At 40.5% G+C, this 19749-nt stretch overlaps 1 protein-coding gene across 1 annotated transcript in view; it reads left to right on the top strand.

Moving 5' to 3' along the window:
* agbl4 (AGBL carboxypeptidase 4) overlaps nucleotides 1-19464 on the top strand; it is a 488448-nt gene extending 468984 nt beyond the window's left edge. Inside the window, exons 12-14 of the mRNA XM_041791008.1 lie at nucleotides 4922-5084; nucleotides 18854-18947; nucleotides 19074-19464. Coding sequence (XP_041646942.1) covers nucleotides 4922-5084; nucleotides 18854-18947; nucleotides 19074-19179 — 363 coding nt within the window. The 3' untranslated portion in view covers nucleotides 19180-19464. The remainder of the gene's footprint in view (nucleotides 1-4921; nucleotides 5085-18853; nucleotides 18948-19073) is intronic.
* Nucleotides 19465-19749: the final 285 nt, after the last annotated feature.

Below are 19749 nucleotides of genomic sequence, written 5' to 3'. Positions count from 1 at the left end.
GCTTTAGCAACAAAAGTTTTAGCAATCATAGCTAAAGTTAACGTAGTTAAGATGAAAATGTATCTACGTGGCGTATGTAGCAGCTTTGTGAGCTTAGTTAAAGCTATATAAGCTACATTGCTACTTTAGCTACATAGCTACATTATCTATAACTAAGTTCGCTTTTGCAACAAGTTTTTAAAGCTAACTGTCAATGTCTCTTGTAAACAGAGTGTGGTTCTCATTCTGAAATCTGATCGGCCACCCCAAAAACCTGAGAAATTGTTGCATATTTGTCTTGCCAGCCATCAGTGGAAAGCTGTCATGTAGGATTATTTTCTCTAACCAGTTACTAAGCACATCTTAACCAACGCTGTATTGATTTTATTAACCTTAACACAGTAAAGACGAGGTATATCAAAGAGGCCAATCAACCATGTACTTTCTCTATGTGACGCTGAGAGAAAAAAGTTTGAACACCCCTGGTGCAGACGAAGTAGCCTACTGCAAAGATGGGAAACTAAGGCTGAGATGGAAGTATTGTAAATAAATGTAGGAGGGCAGCAGGATCATGTGTAAGAGAACCTTCATTCACTGCTTAACCTAATAACACCCTTCTATAAAGGTACATTATCCACCAAACCATTTCCTCTCGGCCTTCTGACCCTTTAACTGACCTTCGTCTTCTCACTGACAGTGACATTTCACAGCAGAGCCTCTTAAACACATCATAAAGAATAACCTTTATTACCCATTGACACTCAGTGCCAGCCTGGATGCAGTAGCGAGGCAGACAGGCAGATGTTCACTCACACATGTATTGAAATGTCACTGATTGTCTATATAGTATGTGGTGTTATGAAAGACGTGTAAAATGCTATTTCAGGAGAATTTATCTCTCACTCTCACTCGCTCTCCTTCTGTATTGCTTGCGTGACAGCTGGCCCAGGGGTCATCTCCCTCTCTGTGCTTTTGTCCCTCTGCCCATTCAGCACTACCTAAAGCCCAGTGCAGCTCACAGCAGCAGCAGCAGCAGCACAATCACGGCAAACTCCCACTGGTGGCCGCCAAGTCTGCATTTCAGTACGGCAACTCTCACTGCAGCAGAGTGGAGTGACAGTGAATGAAAACTTTTTTCCACACTTTTCCCCAGGCAGCACCATAGTTGTGTAGTATATAGCTGACACACTGAAACCCAAAATAGACCAGATGGAGTTTTTTTTTTCCTGCTATGCTATAGCCGTTTACAGCCAATCCTTGTAATGACTTTGTATGAAGTAAATCTCTTTAAATAAGCTGCTGTAACCTTCATAATTTGTCCTGGATTCCAGAGAGACTTAGCAAAGCAATTTTTAAAGAACAAATCAGCATTTAGGCTGATGAAACTTGTCACACTATATAGGCAATGGCTTCTTTGTTGGCTATCAGTAAGATAGGATGGAGTCAAATTACATTAATTGTCAGTAGAATGAATTATATGATCATGATATTAATGGTTTAATTAAATTACATTCAATAAAAGGTGTCATTAATTCAGCATGTTTAAAGCATTGTTCACTAATTTCATGGTTAGATCAGGTTTATGTCCGGCTTGATATACTGTAGCATACTTTATATTGCAATTATTGGTGGTAGTAGTCGTGTCTGCTCAGAGACACTATGGGGACTTCCAATGCTCTGTTTGTACTGTTTCATTATTTTGTGCTACGTATGATTTGTGATGAATCCACACAAAACGGGAAAGATCCAAAGAAAATGACCTCTTATAGTGTCCATACAAACCTTATAGAGGACCCCCCCTGGATGTTTTACCATTTTATTGATTTCACAAATCAATCATGGTCAATATAATTTGGCTTTTTTGACAAAAAAAAATCCAAGAAAAGGGGGAGAGGTGGCCTAGAGGTTTAAGGTGCATCCCATGTATGTGGTCGGCCCAGGTTTGAATCCAGCCTGTGGCTCTTTCCCTCATGTCTCTGCTATCACAGCACGGAGTCTGCGTGGACAGGTGTCAGTCAGGCTTGAACGTCTGAACATCCTTTTCAAGTCCAGCCACAAATTCTTCAGCTCTATCAGTCGATAGTCATTTATTGTCATTGCATTGTAAAAACACAACGAAATTAAGTTTGGAAGTCTCCTCTGTAGCAGCAAACACAGTGGTCCAAGAAGTGGTAAGAAACCTGCAGCCTCACATCATCCATCCTGTTGGCGAGGGAGCGGGCATCCGGGAGAAAGAAGTTTGGTATGACAGGTTTGTGTGGGGCCGCTCTTAGCCTAGCCTGCAGCCTGGCTTGTTTGCCCCGCTTCCACCTTCTGCCACAACGCTGTCTCTGCCTCCTCCCCACCAGCTGTAGGTGTTGTGCTGCCTCCGTGTCCTCCTCCTTTCAGTCTCCAAGGGCCCCGTATTCCAGATAATCTCCGTTGGGAAAGATGTAAACTCCGTGGGCACACTGTCAGTTCTGGTGTGTAGGGCTTTGTTTTGCTGCTAGTGATGAAAGCCGCTGCGTTTGTACGCACCGCCCCATGCTACCTCAGTAGGTAGCCATGAGTAGCCTCCTGTTGTTCAGGCAGTTTTCCATGAGAGTTACTGGCAGTTGTTGTTAGCTTTTAAGCTAGCCAGGAGTTGTAGTTGAGATTGAGTTTTTCTTTTTCACCTTTTTGGGTTGTTCTTGATAGAAATGTCCCGTTCTTTTGCTCAAAGATGTCCTGGACCATCCATATTCTTTGTTTTTACATGTTTCAATGTTGTCAACTTAACTGTGAAAAAACACTACAAGTCCAACTACAATAACTACACCAACTACAACAAATTCTGTATTGTATTGGGATCTGGGCTTTGACTAGGCCACTCTAGAACATTCACCTTGTTGTCTTTTAACCATTTCTGTGTAGCTGTTGCTGTATGCTTCCAGTCATTGTCTTGCTGGAAAATAAATCTTCTCAAAAGCTGTAGTTCTCTTGCAGACTGAAAAAAGTTTGTCCTCCAGCACCATTTTGGTCTCATCAGACTAAATAATTTTCTTCCACTTAACCATGGAGTCTTCCTCATGCTTTCTGGTGAACTCTAGTCAAGATTTAACGAGTTCTCTTCAGCAGTGGTTTTCTCTTTGCAACTCTCCCATAAAGCTTTGACTGGTGAAGAACCCAGGCAAGTTGTTGAATGCAGAATCTCTCTCATCTCAGCTGCTAAAGCTTGTATCTCCTTCAGAGCAGTCACAGATGTCTTGGTAGACTCTCTCACTTGTCTCCTTCTAGCACAGCCACTCAGTTTGTGAGGACAGCCTGATCTAGACAGATTTCCACATGTGCCATATCCCTTTCATTTCTTGATGATGGATTTAACTGAACTCCAGGGGATGTTCAGTAGCTTGGAATTTTTGTTTGTATCCATCCTTTGACTTACACTTTTCAAAAACCTTTTCTCTGAGTTTTTTTGAGTGTTCTTTTGTCTTCATGGTGTAATGGTAGCCAGGAATACTGATTAACCAGTGACTGGACCTTTCGGACACATGTGTCTTTATTCTACAATCACTTGAGACACATTCCCTGCAGTCAGGTGATCCCCATGTCATTAATTGTGAGACTACTTGCACCAATGGCCGGACCTCTGTTGAGTTAGTTCAGTCACTTTAAGGGAGTGAATATTTATGCATCTTCTTATTTACATTGCATGTTTTTGTTTGATTGACATTACTCACTTTGACATTAAAGGGTATTGTTTTGTTTTTTGTGTTTTTGTAAAAACTAAAAAGGCAAATTTTATTGACCCTGGTTGATTTATAAAATTGGTAAAAGGGTGAAACATCCAAGGGGCTGGATACTCTGTATAGGTGCTATAAATGGCTGCTATAAGCTCCCGTGGCAAAAAGGTACCTTTGTACCTTTATGCAGAAGACATCGACAAACACTGACATTCCTTTGGAGACATAATTCTTTTCACCTTCTGACTCTCAGTGCTGGATTCTCTACCTTTTATATCTGCCTTTGGTCTTTCCTGTCTACTGAGGGATGTATCTACTGCCAAATGCTCTACTCTATTCACCAGTCTTGCTAGTCACTTCATTTCTCTGCACACTGGGCAGAATGGGTTTATCACAGTATTTTTCTGTGAAACAGCTGCTTTCTGTGGGTGGCGAGGATGCTGATGAGTGCTTTGAGAGCTAGCCAAGTCAGTGAAGCTGTGGACCAAAGAACCAAAATAATGACCTTAAAGATGCTGAAACACTAAAGGATTTTGGTGTGACATTATTTTTGTTGTTGTTTTCTGCTTTAGTTTTCTGTGCATTTATGTCTACATAGGCAGCTTGTGGTTTTTCATTTCATTTCAATCACAAAATATGGATCTAATGACATTTTGTCATCTCTGTGATAAGATTATGCTGGGAACAATTAAAGGTACAGTATGTGTAATTTTCACACTGGAATTTCTAAATTCATTAAAAGTTGACAACTCCTCTGCTGTTCATGTAACGGATTACTAACATTCCCTCAAAAATCCCCTACAGTTTTCAAAGCCAGATAAATTCATCATTTCTATAACTGTGATGGTCTTTTATATTGGCTGCCATGACAAAATTGCTGAGATAGACACAAAGCTTCATTAGGAAGCTTGAACTGCTGCTAGAAGCTGCTGTTCTGTTGCTGTATCTCATGTTTCGTGCTGCCTACTTGTGATGGACCAAGATTACTCCCTGCTACCCTCTAATGCATAACTCCAGCCCTCCACTCCCTGGCCACTATAATGTATAGGCCCCAAGCAACATTTCCAAGTTGAGAAGAGACTAAACTCTACATACCTACATGGCTTACTTGTCATTTGAAATCCTGAAGCATACTCAAATATGCTTCAACACCCTGGTAAATGGTTGACTTTAACCTAAATCCTTTCACTGAAGCTGCATCTTATCCAACTAAACTGAATTTTTTGCACGTTTACCTCTAGTCCAACACCTCCTTTAACCGTGACGTGGTGAAGGCCGGTACAGGGAGGCGGTTCCTTGGTGGCCTCCTTGATGACACATCTTACTGCTACACACTGGAGGTGTCCTTCTACAGCTACACGACAGCCGGCAGCACGGCTCCTGTGCCCTACACTGAGGAGACATGTATCCTTTATCATATGTAATATCTTTGCATGAATGTGCATGAGAGTTTATTCAGAGGTTAATGAAACAGCAGAGGTCAGAGTGTAGCAGTTACTGTATATTCTCTGTCCTTTACCTTCTCTCTCCTCATTTCACGCAAACACATTTAATTCCTCTCTCTCTCTCTCTCTGTTCCTGCAGAAGAAATCTCTCTGAAATCAATTGAATTAATCTGGTAATCATTGGACTCATTATTTTAACATTTGTATCCCTGGCTGTGGGTCTATGTGCATGTTTGAGTTAGATGTCTGAGTCAGGTCATGTGTGCTCAGTATAAAGCCATGTTGCTCTTTTGTTGCTCTTTTGTTGCCTCTTGTTGCAACAGATGTGCAGTGACAGAACAGGGATGTGATAGCTGCATCTATTGATTTCATTTACAAAGGAGAGAGGAGAAAGAGGCCTGTGCGTTTGTGTATGTGCATGAACACGCACTCAGTTGTGTCTGTGATTGGGATAAACAATAGAACAATGGGACAAACATGACTCCTGTCGACCACAATCTCACACATACACAGGAGCACACGCGTACATTCGTCACTTCCCCAGATGGGGGGAAGTTTTTCCTTCAGCTGACCTTCTCAGGGCTGAAGAGCTCATGAGAGCCAGCCAATGGCAGTCTGATCTTACAGATAGAGTGAGTGAGAAGAGGGAGAAAGAGAGATTTAGAGAGGGCGATAAGGACCCTACACATGAGAAGTATGTGCTCCCCTATACTGTGCAGGTGGAGGAGGGTGGGTATAGATGTAGCCCTAGTGCCCTCTAGTGCTGGGAGATGGCACAGTCTGGCTCGTCACACCCACATCTAAAGTTTCTAATGCTGAGGTCTGGAAGCATTTGGTTGTTGGACTTTTGAACAGAAATTGACACAAAAACAGGATTCTGGGGCAGGAAAGGTTTTGGGGGTAATGCTGGGGAAAAGTAAAGCTGCTAATGTTAATGCCCATTTGAAGATCCCCATCTACAGAGGCCCGAAGTGGACAGAGAAAAATAGTAATGACAATATTAAGACCTTTTTTTTAATATAGCACTTTTAAAACAGAGAAACAAAATTCCTTAAAGCATTAAAACAGAAATACAATAGCAGGACATCAATAAAGTTACCAAAACAATCAGTAAAGAAGATGCAGGTTAAAACTCTTGCAAATTAGATCAAACTCACCCCCCAAAAACGGAATAATCAGTTAAAACTCAGTTTAAACCAGTTAGAATCAGTAAACCAGTTAAAATTTAAACCTAATTTAAAAAACCTACTAAAATAATTAGACCCAGCAAAAGTGCACTAATAAAAATGTGTATTTAGGAGAGAACAAAAGTAGGATAGGGAACTTGCCAGTCTGATCTCTTCAGGCAGATTGATCCAGAAATTATGGTCCTGACCATACCATACAGATCTTTCTGGCGTGTTAGGGCCAAAGGCTGAAGCAAGGCATGTTACGGCAAGTAAGACACTGAAAAGCACCATCAGCTGGGAGGGAGACGCCGTATGTCTCTGAATGGAAATACACACTGAAACTTTCAAATTAAAAAAGGTAAAAGTTAAAACCTGACCTGTAGAAGCAAAGTACAAAACATTAATTAAAGATGAGTAAACAGTCTGCATACAGGAAAAGAGTTTTTCCTCCATTTAACATTCTAACACAGCAAGTGTTAGCTCTGTTTGCTGCATAAGCTACGATTTGTAATGGCGCTACACAGCTTATACACGTAAAGCTAAGCTAGCAATGCAGCTACATAAGCTACGTATCTACGTAATCTACGCAGACCATTGCTTAAGCTCATGTTGCTAAAACTAACTTAACTATTGATAATAGAGCTGTGTCGTAGCTAAATCTAAGCTCAAAAGCAGCTCTGTAAGCTACATGGATACATTTCCTAAATAGCTTCATTAGCTGTAGCAACCTAATTTAATCCTGGATTAGGCTTCTGACTTTTTTCTCTATTTTATTTATGTAATGTTTCTTATTCTGTATGTTTGCAACGTGGTTAAATAAAATTGAATGGGAAAAAAGTCTGGAAATAGGGGTCTGCTGACCACACCCCTCTCTGAAAACTGGTGGTCTCCAAGTGTATGGGACAAAGGAGATGCCATCGAGCTTGACTCTGGTCTCCCAACATTGGTTTGCAGCAAACTGGGCCCCATGGTGAAACCTCTGCATCCTACATGCCTTAAACTTATGCACATGACTGTACATCCATCCATTTGCTTTTGCTCTGCTTTTACGTGATAAAATAAAATGTTTTATGTTATATATTGATGTATGTCCTCTTAGGACTTCAGTACATATCAATAAAAATTCTCTCATAAAAAGATACAAGGCCGTTGCATCAAAGTTCTGATGCTCAAATGGACATTCAGACATGTCCAGGGCACCACAAAGGCTACAAACAAACAGTTCAGCTAAGACAGAGCAGACAGGTGAACAAACAGCAAATAACAAATTCTGCTGTCAGTTTGGAGAGCAAGATGAGAAATGAAAGCCAGGTTTGTGCCTCTGTGCATGTGTAGAGAGGACATTTCTTCTGAAGGTCAAAGTCTCAGCCCTTGTGGGAGGACTTGTTTGATCTTTTCTTGTTTTCCAAAAGTCTTTCTGCATGTGTGTGGGAGGGGGAGGTGCACAAATGGAAGGAGGAGGGGCTCCACAGGGTGGGCATGCTGCACAGGGACCTGGTGTAAAGTGAAGATTGGGGTCAGGCAGGTTGAAGGAACCGACCATGTCGCTTTATACGCCCCAGCAGTCAGCTCGATGGAGCGTGCAAATCATCAACAGAGACCTTTAGCATCTCAACGCCCCCCACCTCCACCTTTCTCACCTGATGCACACACACACAAACAGAGACACACATATAGACCTCTAAACTAATAGATGACAAATGAATAATAACCCGAACCCCTGACTCTTAGCACCTTCCAAATATGCCGCCCTTTTACCCTTTTATCCTTCCTGACTCTCCCTCCCTGCTGCTGTGACTCGTAGACACCAAAAATTGAAATCTTAACCTTTCTCACAGCTGAGACTTTTGTCACAGTTTGAAGGTGTTGTGAAAAAAAGAGTCTGTCTTTGTTTTCTCATTGCTCCTCTCCTCTTCCTCGTGTGTCCCCGTCCGTCTTTTCCTCTCATCTCATCACCCCGAACATAACAGCTCATTATATCATTTAGTCAAGCTGAGAATCCTCTTCTCTGAAACAGCAGGGACAGCCTCCATCGTGTGTCTGTCTTTTCTTTGTCCTCTAGTCATTAAACACCTGTGTCTGAGAGCGCGTGGGTTTTAGACCATGAGAACGGGTCTTATTTTTTTACATTCTGTATTTAAAGTTAGTTTCAGTGAGGTAAAATCCAGTCTCACCGACATCCTTTTTCCCAGATCTCTGATGAAACATTTCATCCTGTCATTTTCCTCCAGTTTTTTCTAATTTTCACAGTCCAACTGTGTTATGTGTTGGGCCTTCCGGTTCAGACTCTGAAGTTTTAACCGGAAAGTGGAATGGATGAAGGTTGCGAGAATCTGGGACCAAGTTCAATGCTCAGCTTGACGCTTTCTGTTGTGTCTGTGTGCTTGTGGTGCCTATTTACATAGCAGGTGTTTGTGTAAGTATGAGGGCTTATTGTGAGAGACAATACCCTCACTGACTTTGAGGCATTATTTCAAAATTAATAAAACCCATTCAAGCTTCAAGAGCAGTTTCACTGCACAAAGATCAGTTGCTTTTTTTCCATGGCACTCACAAAAACTCAAACCTAAGTGTACTTGTCTCACTTCTTGTATAGAAATACCTCATTTCAGATATTCAAAGCCAAATTCATCTGACAAGGCCAGATACATATTTATTGGTTGTAAGGGATTAAAAAAAACTGAGAAAGGGGCCAGGCATATTATTCAGTAAATGTCTTGGAATAAGATGCACTAATAATTCAACAATTTACCTTATTTAAAGACACTTGAGTTAGATCTTGCCTGCAATAGCTATCTGCTACTTTCATTGCTGTAGCCATTTCACTCCAGGTCCTACCCTTGTTAATTTGATGTGGTATGTTTCACAGGACACATTGTATAAACATTTGTGTTGCTGCTGCAAATGTTCCTCCATTTCTGTGTCATAGCTGTGTTTGTTGTGCTTCCTCTTTTGGGCCAGCTTGCTTCCTGAACAGTTATTGCTTCGTAACTATCCTGCTCATGCCTGCTTGGCTGTCCTCAGTGTTTCACCCAACACAAATGGATTTCTGATGGGATATATTGAATATGTTCAGTATAATCTCAAGTCAGGCCGGCTCCAATCATCTTCCAAGCAGATCAGAGAGAAAGATCACTCTCACACACCACACAAAGCAAGAAAAACTGATTATTTTGGGCCTAATTCTTTATTCCAATTAAAGGCAGGAAAGACCCGATCATCAGATAGATTCAAATGAGACTTTCCATTAGATTGAGTGGCTTGGCTCTACTTTGTTTGACTCAGCACTGCAGCCCAGGGCAGCGGGGGATTTGCTTTTCCACCACAACTGAGCTACCTGTTTGAGGGCACTCTTGAGCTGATGACACAGTGTTTTTGGTCAATGACTTTAAGTGGCTGTGCTTCAGGTAGCATTTTTTTGTTCCACCAGAAGAAGAAGCACTGTTTGGTTTAGCTGTCCACTGACACCATGCCTGCCCATGCTGTTGTCCTGAAGTATATCCTGTGATGTCACTGCGACGGGCAGTTTGCTGAGCAAGACTGTGTGGCTTTCCCAGTATCTAAGCATGTGAACAAAAGTCAGAGTCTTTCAGTCCTTAGTCCTTCTGGTCTTATCATTGTCTTGTGAGGCCTGGACGTAGACTGATGGCCAGAGGTGCTGAGTGGACTGCTTTGTGACAACTTCTCTTTGCTGCATTTTTGGGTATTGTTGGCAGGACTGTGTGTTGACATGCTAAGGAGATCGGGGATGGGAAGGGTCAGCTGCTTGATACGAGAACAGCACCTAAACTTTTACAGGCACCTGGTACATTTTCCTGGGCCAGATCACCTCATACTGGGTGCCTATGACCTAGGCTGAGATGCTGGAGGCAGCCAGGGGCAGCTTTGCGGATACCTGGAGAGGTGGGGCATGGGCATGGTGGAGGGCTGGACTATGGCCTATTGTCTCGTCTTCCTCAAGTTCAGGTTCAGGTCACTTTATTTGTGCCCGTAGGTAGATTTGTTCTGCAGTTAGTGAGATTACAACATCCATTTCAAAAGGCAGGTCACAGGACAGAAGTAACAAGAAACAAACAGGAGAAATGAAGGTTATTTAAAACCTCCTGAGACATGACAAGATATCCCCTGAAAGGTGAAACAACATGACAGAAACAAAGGTAAAGCATCAAAGTGCTCAAGGTTCCATCAATAAAGCAGAAATACGCATAAAAGAGCTTGAAGTACCATTCATTAAGCTCAAATTAAAAACTCAGCAAATCAATAGATCTCAAAAAAGCCAGGGTAAAAACGTAGTTTAAGATTCAAATATAGGAATAAATATACAAGTGCATGAACAAATAAATATATGTTTTCAAAATAAGGCTACAACTTGTTCAGCTCGGCAATAGCAGCAGGAACAAAGCTGTTTTTATAACGCTTTGTTCTGAACCTTGGGACTTGAAACCTCCGTCCAGAGGGGAGAAGCTGAAATTTACTGGGCAAAGGGTGGGAATCACCATTTAAGGCAGAGTTAGCTATCCTCTGCTCAGAATACAGGGATGATGGATAGAGCTGAGGCTGACCAATCAGAAAACTTGACAATTTTACTACTTGACTCAAGAAATTTTTATCTTTCAGAGAAGTGTGACTGAACCAGACAACAAGGAAAAAGACAAGACTGATTCAATAAAAGCATGATAGAACATGGTCATTAGTGTTCGGTCAATGTGAAAGTGCAACAGTTTCCTCAAACAGTACAAATGCTGGCAAGCATTTTTACACATTGCTTCACAGTTAGCTTCAAAGTCCAGTTTTGAGTCAATGATGTACTCAGGAGTAAGGATAGTCACCTAACAATTTTGTCATAGTTTTAGGTGATGAAATTAACACTGACTTGGTGCACCTGGTCATCTTGTTGCACACCACACAGTATAACAACAAAACTGTCATCGCATGTGCCAGGCTTTAAGGAAATACAAAGGCCTGTGAAATAGTGGCATTTATATCCAAGAAGTTTATTCATATAATCAGCATCTTTTGTTAAATTATCTAGCTGGTTTGTGCAAAAGTCAGACAACTTAAAGACACAATGCTACAGTTTTACTCTTACAACTGGCTCTGTACACACCTTTTCTACACCTGTGGTGTCTGTCTGCCAAAGCATCAACACCCAAACCTGCACCTCACCATAAGGTCCCTACGAATACCAGTGCACAGTGTTTATCACTGAATCTGACACCCGATGGACAGGCTTTGACAAGTATGCAAATGATATAGCTTGGAGGCAAATATGCTTCACTAGCACACATCATACACATCATATCACACAGACATGCTCAAATGGATAAGTGCTGCACCACACACCGACACAAATATTTATACACACAGTCGATTGCACAAATATTGTTGCTATGCTCAGATAAACATGTATCCTCACATGAGTACTCACAAAAATGCACAAACACCAAGTGTTGATGTAGATTTTTTGTACATGAAGATAAAGCTGATGCTCACAGAGCTTTTACAGTCTCACAAAGGAGAAAGATGGCAGTGGAAATTAAATGGATCTCTGAATGAATATGAATTTCATGAAAATTTGCATGACTATTCTGCAACTGGTAGTTTAAGTGTTGCACTGGAAGTATACAAATTCTCCAGCTGTAGTTGAGGTTGTTTGATTTAAGGTAAATACTTTGATACTTTTTAATAAAGTGTGACTTAAAATGACCCAATCTGTTGTCTTTAAAACATAGTTTTAACAATTATTAAAAAAAAAAGCAGGCAGGCTCCTCCACATTGTCCAAATGTCTAAATTGCACAAAATCATTGACAACACTGCAGAAACATCAGTTTTATTTCAAATCAGACAGTGTAGAAGAGTTGACCTGAAACCTTGAAAACTCTGCTCTGTTTGCCACTCTGACTAATTTGATCAAAATGTAAGGTTCTAGTATCACAACTATCCTGGTCTGATTGTTCATGTTTTCTATGATTCTTTTGTAGGTAAGATTTATTATTTTCTTTTGTTTTTCAAACCTAAAAAGTGGCCTTTTGAAAACTCTGAAACTCATCTAAAGACACATAACTGGTTTTAGAGTTTCATCCATAGATTCATTATAAGGAATCAGCAGCCTATCTTCCACTGATTTAAATTAATTATTCAAGTTTCAGAGCTTGTCTCCTTGGCAGTGACAGTTCTTCCTTTCAGGGATTTAAATCAGCCCTTGTTTGTTCCTTTGGGAAACAGGACGTGAGGTCTTGAGTCGGTTGAATTGCCATCGGGGACAAAAATGTCCCTTTTCTGTATTGCTGTTGTTGACTAGCCTCTTAATTAGCATTGATAATTAGCTCTCAACGTGTCAGTGCAGTGACAGGTCCTGTCAGTGCCCCATATTGATGACTTGAATGTCCCCGTGCTTATCTCCTTGTTAACTCCCGTCCGATCAGGACAGCATTCTCCATGTGTCTTGTCCGTTTCACCACTCGGGGCCTTGTTGTCTGATTGTCACCTTGTCCATCTGTCTGCCAGGACCAGGCACCGGGGACGTATCGGTGAAAGCCGCTAAATGCCGTGCTGACAGTAAACAGCTGCAGTAAACAAGTAATGATGTCCCCTTCCCCTTTGTGTCGTGTATCCCTAATCTCATCAGAGCCTAAGCTAGTGTGCCCTTGAGCCATGACAATGGCCTGCTATTGATCAGACAATACCGTCACGTGTACCGAGAATGTTCAAGAACACACCTCGGCCACAAACAGGAAGATGCTGACAGGCTTTACTGTGCCGGATTAGCACTTACACACCCTGTTAACTGCTCTGAAAGTGAATAACAGTTACTCAGTGATAATGCTGTGAGTTCTAGTAAAGTTGATGACATAGTATTGATAATAATGTAAATTCATGTCTGTGTGCATAGAGGATGAGCTAAAGCAGCTAAAGTTTATCCAACTATTTCCACTTCCACCTCTGTAATCCAAGCCTCAGTCCACCAACTGTTTCCTGGCTCTTGTACTCATCATTTTCTGATGCAGCAGAAGCCTGGTTCCAGAACCTATGGTTTCCCCCGGCAACCAGCCAGACAGCAGTCAGGGCATCCTCTGTGTCTCCATTCGCCCCGTGGATTAAGTTCTCCTTCAGAAGCTGACCGTCCATCACAACACCTCCTGTAATAGACGGTGAGTCGTGACAAGCCAAGCTGAGAGGCCATCTGCGCGCAGTGAGGTCGGCGAGATATTTTTGTCGCTGAGCGTGTCCGGCCAAAGAGCTCAGGTCTGGCAGCGTGCTCTGCTGATGAAAGAGAACCAAGGAAAACACCAAAAACTTTACACAAGTGAGAATGAAAAAGTCAAGGATAATGAATGTCACTGAGTTTGTTTTCATGCACAGGATGATAAGTACTGAGTGCCACATCTCTACAGATGGGAAAGTCTGTCTATTGGTTGTTTGTTGGTCACACTTAAATGCCTTTGGTATAAATTGCTATGATATTTTGCACATTCATTTTAGTCATAGTGGACAAATGCTGATAAATTTGGAATTTCCCTGAATTTCTCACCTGACATCAGACAAATATGTCAAATATGTCATGTCCCTCCAGAGAACAACTATCAGTAATGTTGCCAACAACTTTACTTTGAGCATCATATTGTATTCAGTTTTTTTTTTTACTTTTCATTTTATAGCTTTTTAGATGGAACAGTGTTTACATATCTACAAACCCCTTCAAAAATATTGGAACAGTGAGGCCAATTCCTTTATTTTTGCTGTAGACTGAAAACCCTTTGGTTTGACATCAAAAGATGAATATGAAACAATTCATCAGGATTTCATCTTTATTTCCAGGTATTTACATCTGCATCTGATACACAACCTAGAAGACAGCATTATTTAACAGAACACCAATTTTTAGGTGAGCAAATAGGAATAGAGCAACTTAAAATAGATTAAAGTGAAAAATAATCAATATTTAATTACAAATCATTTGCTTGTAATAATTGACATCACCTAGCTTTTGCATTAATTTTTTGTGATGCTTTTCCAGACTTTCACCACAACCTCTTTTAGCTGTTTGTTTTGGGGGGTTACTTCCTTCAGTCTCCTCTTTAGCAGGTCAAATGTATGCTCTATGAGTTTAGGTCTGGAGATTGACTTGGCCAGTCTTCTTGCCCCTGACGAACTCCTTCGTTGTTTTGACAGTGTGTTTTGGGTCATTATCTCGCTGCATGATGAAGGATCTCCCAATCAGTTTGGTTGCATCATTCTTTAAATTGGCCGACCAAATGTTTCTGTAGACTTCTGAGTTCATTTTGCTGCTACCATCATGTGTTACATCATCAATGAAGATTGATGAGCTCATCCCTGAAGAGGCCATGCAAGCCCAAGCTATGACATTACCTCCACTGTGTTTCACAGATGTGCTTGAATGTTTTTGATCATGAGCAGATCCTTTCTTTCTCCAAACTTAAGCCTTTCCATCACATTAATAAAGGTTCATCTTTGTATCATCAGTTTATAAAAATTTTGTCCCAAATTTTTTAGGCTTGTCTCTGTACTTTAAGGCAAATTCCAGCCTGGAATTCCAGTTCTTCTTGCTAATGAGTGGTTTCCATCTTCTGGTGTAGCCTCTGTACTTTTGTTCATGAAGTCTTGTGTGAAGAGTAGATGGTGATACATTCCCTCCTGCCCTCTAGAGGTTGTTGCTGGTGTCACTATGTACTAATTGGGCAAAATCAATATTCAATTTGTCAATTGTTTTGTTCCTAGATCTTTTCATAAAGAGTAAGTCATCTGTCCCAAAAGATGCAACTGTTTAGGGATGCCAAGAGGCCAGCAGCTGGGCAGTTTTTCTTTAACCAGTACTTTGTAATGGCTCTTTTTACTAGATGCCAGCAAGATTTTCAGGAGATACGTATCATCCCCATTGAGACCATCAGGGATATGTCCAAGATAGAGAGATGTAAATGTTGTGCTGATAGTGCAACTCAAAATTTTTGATATTATTGTTGCCACATCCTTCTAGAAAGGATGAATGGGGGAACAGGTCCAAAACACATGAGCATTCAGACTCCCCACATTCCTGCTACTGGTTGAGCCGGTTGTCCTTTTTGTTTGGATTTCTGTTTAGGAGTGAGGAAAAAGGATATCAAGTTCTTAGAACAAAAGTCTCTCCATGTACAAGAGTTTGTTGAGGCTGATTGTGTTTCTGCTTTTTGACACATTTCCTCAGTTATTCTAATGTTCGGCTCTTTTTACCATCTTTGTTTAACATATTTCGTGTTATGAATTTTAAGTGATGAGATACTTTTGTACAATTTTCCTATCAGACATGTGTTATTGCCCCAGTGTTACAGCGTTCAGTGTTACAGCTCTGTATTTTAACATATAGTCCAATGGAAATTGACTTACTTTTGGAGCCAGCCTCTAGTGGACAATCAAGAACCTGCAGATCACGTTCAAGTCTGCTTGGAAAGCACTCTGAAAGCTCAGGCATGCTGTTAGAACAGTTTGAAATGCAGAGCACTTTTAAGAACTAGCACACAGTGACATAAGCATAAATGCCAGATTTGGAAGGACGTAACAATAGTTGTTTGTAGTTTTAACTTGACTAAACAGTATCATTAGCCAGCAGTAATGAGACTAACTGTGAGGCCATCCCACACACTCACACTAACACACTTGCAGGACGTCTGGCCTGATGCAGGACTCACAGACAAACATCCAGATGGGGTGTAAACAGACTGTGGGGTCATGTGGAGAGGGTTGCCATCATCCTGCCGGGTAATAAATGAAGTCCTGTTTAGATTCCCAGCATACGCAAAACACCTCCTCACAGGCCAAGGTGACAGACTCGCTACAGAGGGTTCTGCTTTCTTATTCACAGGCCTTATTTACTAATGCTAACCCTTTGTTAACATATAAAGGTACTAAAAACAAAGTCTAAAGTGCACGCCCAAACACTTGGTCACAACCAAGGATGGATGGTTCGCACGGTAACAGCTTTTGGATGACAGATTTTTTTTAACCTTCATAGCAACCAGGATTTATGAAGCACTGGTCTTTCTTTGATCATTACGAGAAATAGGAAAAGACAAACAGGAAATGACTGAATCTCAATCTTTATAAATATTGGTATGCCAGTTGTTTCAATCACACAATTGTGACAGATTGATAGTCCAGCAGATGACAGACCATATCTGAGTATCAACAAGGTAATGACAGGGGAAAGTGACAGATTATGTCGATGTGTTGCTCCATCCTGCTACAGTGTGTGAAGAATGAATGTAGCTAAACATCAATGCCTCCAGACAGAGAGAAACCTTTGTATTTATGTTAGAGTCTATCTGAAATATGTACGTGCAATCAGTGAAGATGCAAACAGTTGGAATAAGAATGATAGGCATGTGTCTTTCAGGGTTTATAGATGGATTGGATATTGATGTGACTAGATGAGATTTATTTCTGTTAGCAACACTATTCTTATTCATCTGTATTTACTACATCCTCTTTTGGTGATTGGGAACATTGCAGCATTCTGCAGTTCTCCACTTGTTCATTATCTGAGCCTGATTGTCATCATTACTTGCTCTGCTGCCCTAATGATCACAGGCTTAGCAGCAGCACTCATAGACGCTCAGCTGTTTTATAAAAGCAGTGAAGTTATTGATAGTGTCCCTAATGTAGTGAGGGACGATCAGGCGGGGGGGATGATGTGTGCGCTCACCTCTGAATTTAAATAAGGCCTCGCTGGATAAGTAATCGTTTTTGTGTGATTCATACCAGCAACATGCATTTAGCTGACGTGAGAGAAATGCAGGTGATTTAGCCTCACTTAAATCAGAGCGCAACATGTTGTACCTTAAGGATTTACACTGCTCATTCCTCCTCTGGCTAGTCCCCAGGTATTTACTGTGCAGCTGAGCGTGTGTTTTTCATAGTAGGGGGAATGTTTTGAGGGAGTTTTTCAGCACTTAATATTAAATGTGTCTGACATGGGAGTTGAGTTCTATGTTTTGTTTGTTTTCTACGCACATATGCCTCATATATATTTTAGACTATCAATGTTTACATCTCCATTGTTTATTATTGTTTTGCTCTTACAGATTGTGTTTGATAAGACAAATCTTTGCTGTTAAAAAGTTCCTTTTACTCAAAGCAGTTTTTGAGGACACCAGAGTTCTGTAAACTCTTATCAGACTCATCATTTTTGGCATTTATTTGAAGTTGTTGGGAGTTGATTTTTCACCACCTAGCTAATGTTAATCTATGTAAATAGTATTTCAAGGTGAACTGTTGTGCTTTACTAATTCATAGTCTGAGTATTGTACTGGGGGAAAGGGTCATTACACATAAAAAAAAAGAGTAAAATGTGATTGCTAAAATGTGAGTCACTTATGTCTGTGTGTTTGCCTTTTTTCCTGTTTCTTTTTTCTCTTAAGTTGCGTAATCATTTAGAAAAGAAAAGTAACTTTCTTAAATGTCTGCATAGGGTCACATTCATCCTGGTCTAAGTTTTCCAAATCTTCATCAAGAGGGCGACTGGACCTGACTGAGGTTCTTGAAGAACCTGAATCAATCGGGAACTTCCATCAAGTCCACTTGTCTCCTAGATGAAGATTAAGATTTTTTAAATGAATAGCTCTCTGGTACTTGGATAACTTGTATAATTTGTATTAAGTTGAATCTATTTTTGTTTTACTATGCCCAATAGACACAAAGTTCTTGAGTAGTGAGTGCTATTTGATTAGAAAATACTAATGCCTGGCACACACCACAAATTTTTAAAAATCTTATTCGATTTTTCCAATGTGAGAGTCTCCACACATGGCAACAAATAATCACTGATCTTACTGTTCTGTTTGTATGCTGTGCAACACAGCACACCACACACAAATGGATTCTGTTTACTGAGTCTCAGCCTGGTCTCAGCTCACAGAATGCCAAATTTCACACGCTCAAACATGACTTTAGAGTGAAGAAGCTCTTGTGGTAAGCTGTTAGCTACATGCTAAGTCCATTGTGGTTGCCATGGTTGTACAACTCACTCTCTTGTCAATTCGTCTGTTGTATTTTTTACTGTACATGTTGTTAAACACTTGTTTTGTTGCCAAAAATCAACAATTTGCTCCTTTATTTGTGATGTCCATCTAATGTTATGCCTCCTGTTTATGTGCCTGTGTTTATCTTGCTTCCCGATTCGCTAGTTCTGATGTTCACTGCACACAACAGGATTTTTAGTCATAAATATTGAGCATGTTTAATCATGTTTAGTCATAGAAACAATTAAGTCAAAGAAGACTTCTTTTTAAAATGTTTGTTTACAGAACCAACACAACACCACCAACTAGTGCTGAAAATACGAAGTATAATACAATAATGCACTAGTTCAATTTTACAACAGGGAGCATATTTAATTTTATTTTTATTGTTTGCTGTGTTTAATTAAAAAAATTCACAGTGCAGTGTGATGGCTCTGCACATCCTCAAAGGGGTCTCCATACACTTTCAAAGACACTGATAGACAGACTGTTTTGAGCAATGTTCTTTTAGCTCATTCAAAGTCTATTAACTTTAACTTTTCTTCAGACATGAAACTGGGAAGAAACGTGGCTCGCACCTTCCTGGATTACTATAAACTCAATAATCTCATCAAGGACAGCAGGCCAATTTACATTCAAAGGTAATGGCAATAATATAAGGTAATTAATAACCCAAATACTAAGATCACCGCCATGTTGTTCATACTCAAGCATTGTTTTAGACCATACCATTTCAGTTATTCATATTAACATGTTTCTGTCTTCAGTTCTGAGGTGAGGCCCCACACAGACGACAGTAACGGAAAGGATGAGGGTGTTGGAAGAGATGCAGCAGACAGAGAGAGGGAGAAGAGCCATGGTGTCAGGCACTAGACAGTCACACAGACGGACAGATGGACATGGACTGGGCATGTATAAAATGTGGAGCACCGTGGCAGGAGGATCCTTCACACTTCATTGCCTTTAAAGCTTCACATCTCCCCGGCTATAAAGACTTATTTTCAAAGATTTGTAACAGTGGGATGTCTGGTCCTTGAAGGACTAAAATTGGAACAAGTCTTCTCCTGGATTATTTGACTATAAACTATGAAATGTGTGTGACTATAATATTTGGACTGTTGAATCCCAAGGAAATATATTTTACATCTGAGGCCTTCATTCAGCACTATTGTATATAAATGCATGCTTCCCATATGTTAACTTATTTTATGGCTGTATTGAATGCTTTTTTCTCTGCTGATGATTATTCATTAAACACTTAAATACACATTAAATCAATATGTTTCAACTTAAACTGTCTTATTGCAGCTCCTCAAACATTCATGAAAACTAAAGAATACATCTTGATGGTTCCTGTCTTTGTATGGTTGCATTGTTTACATTATGTGCTTCAAATAAGAAGCAGACAGCTAAAAATCTGTGAGGGAGTTGCTCATTGGTCAC

This window comes from Cheilinus undulatus, linkage group 7, assembly GCF_018320785.1.
Source record: "Cheilinus undulatus linkage group 7, ASM1832078v1, whole genome shotgun sequence".
NCBI lineage: Eukaryota > Metazoa > Chordata > Actinopteri > Labriformes > Labridae > Cheilinus > Cheilinus undulatus.
This window is presented reverse-complemented; position numbering and strand designations above follow the sequence as displayed.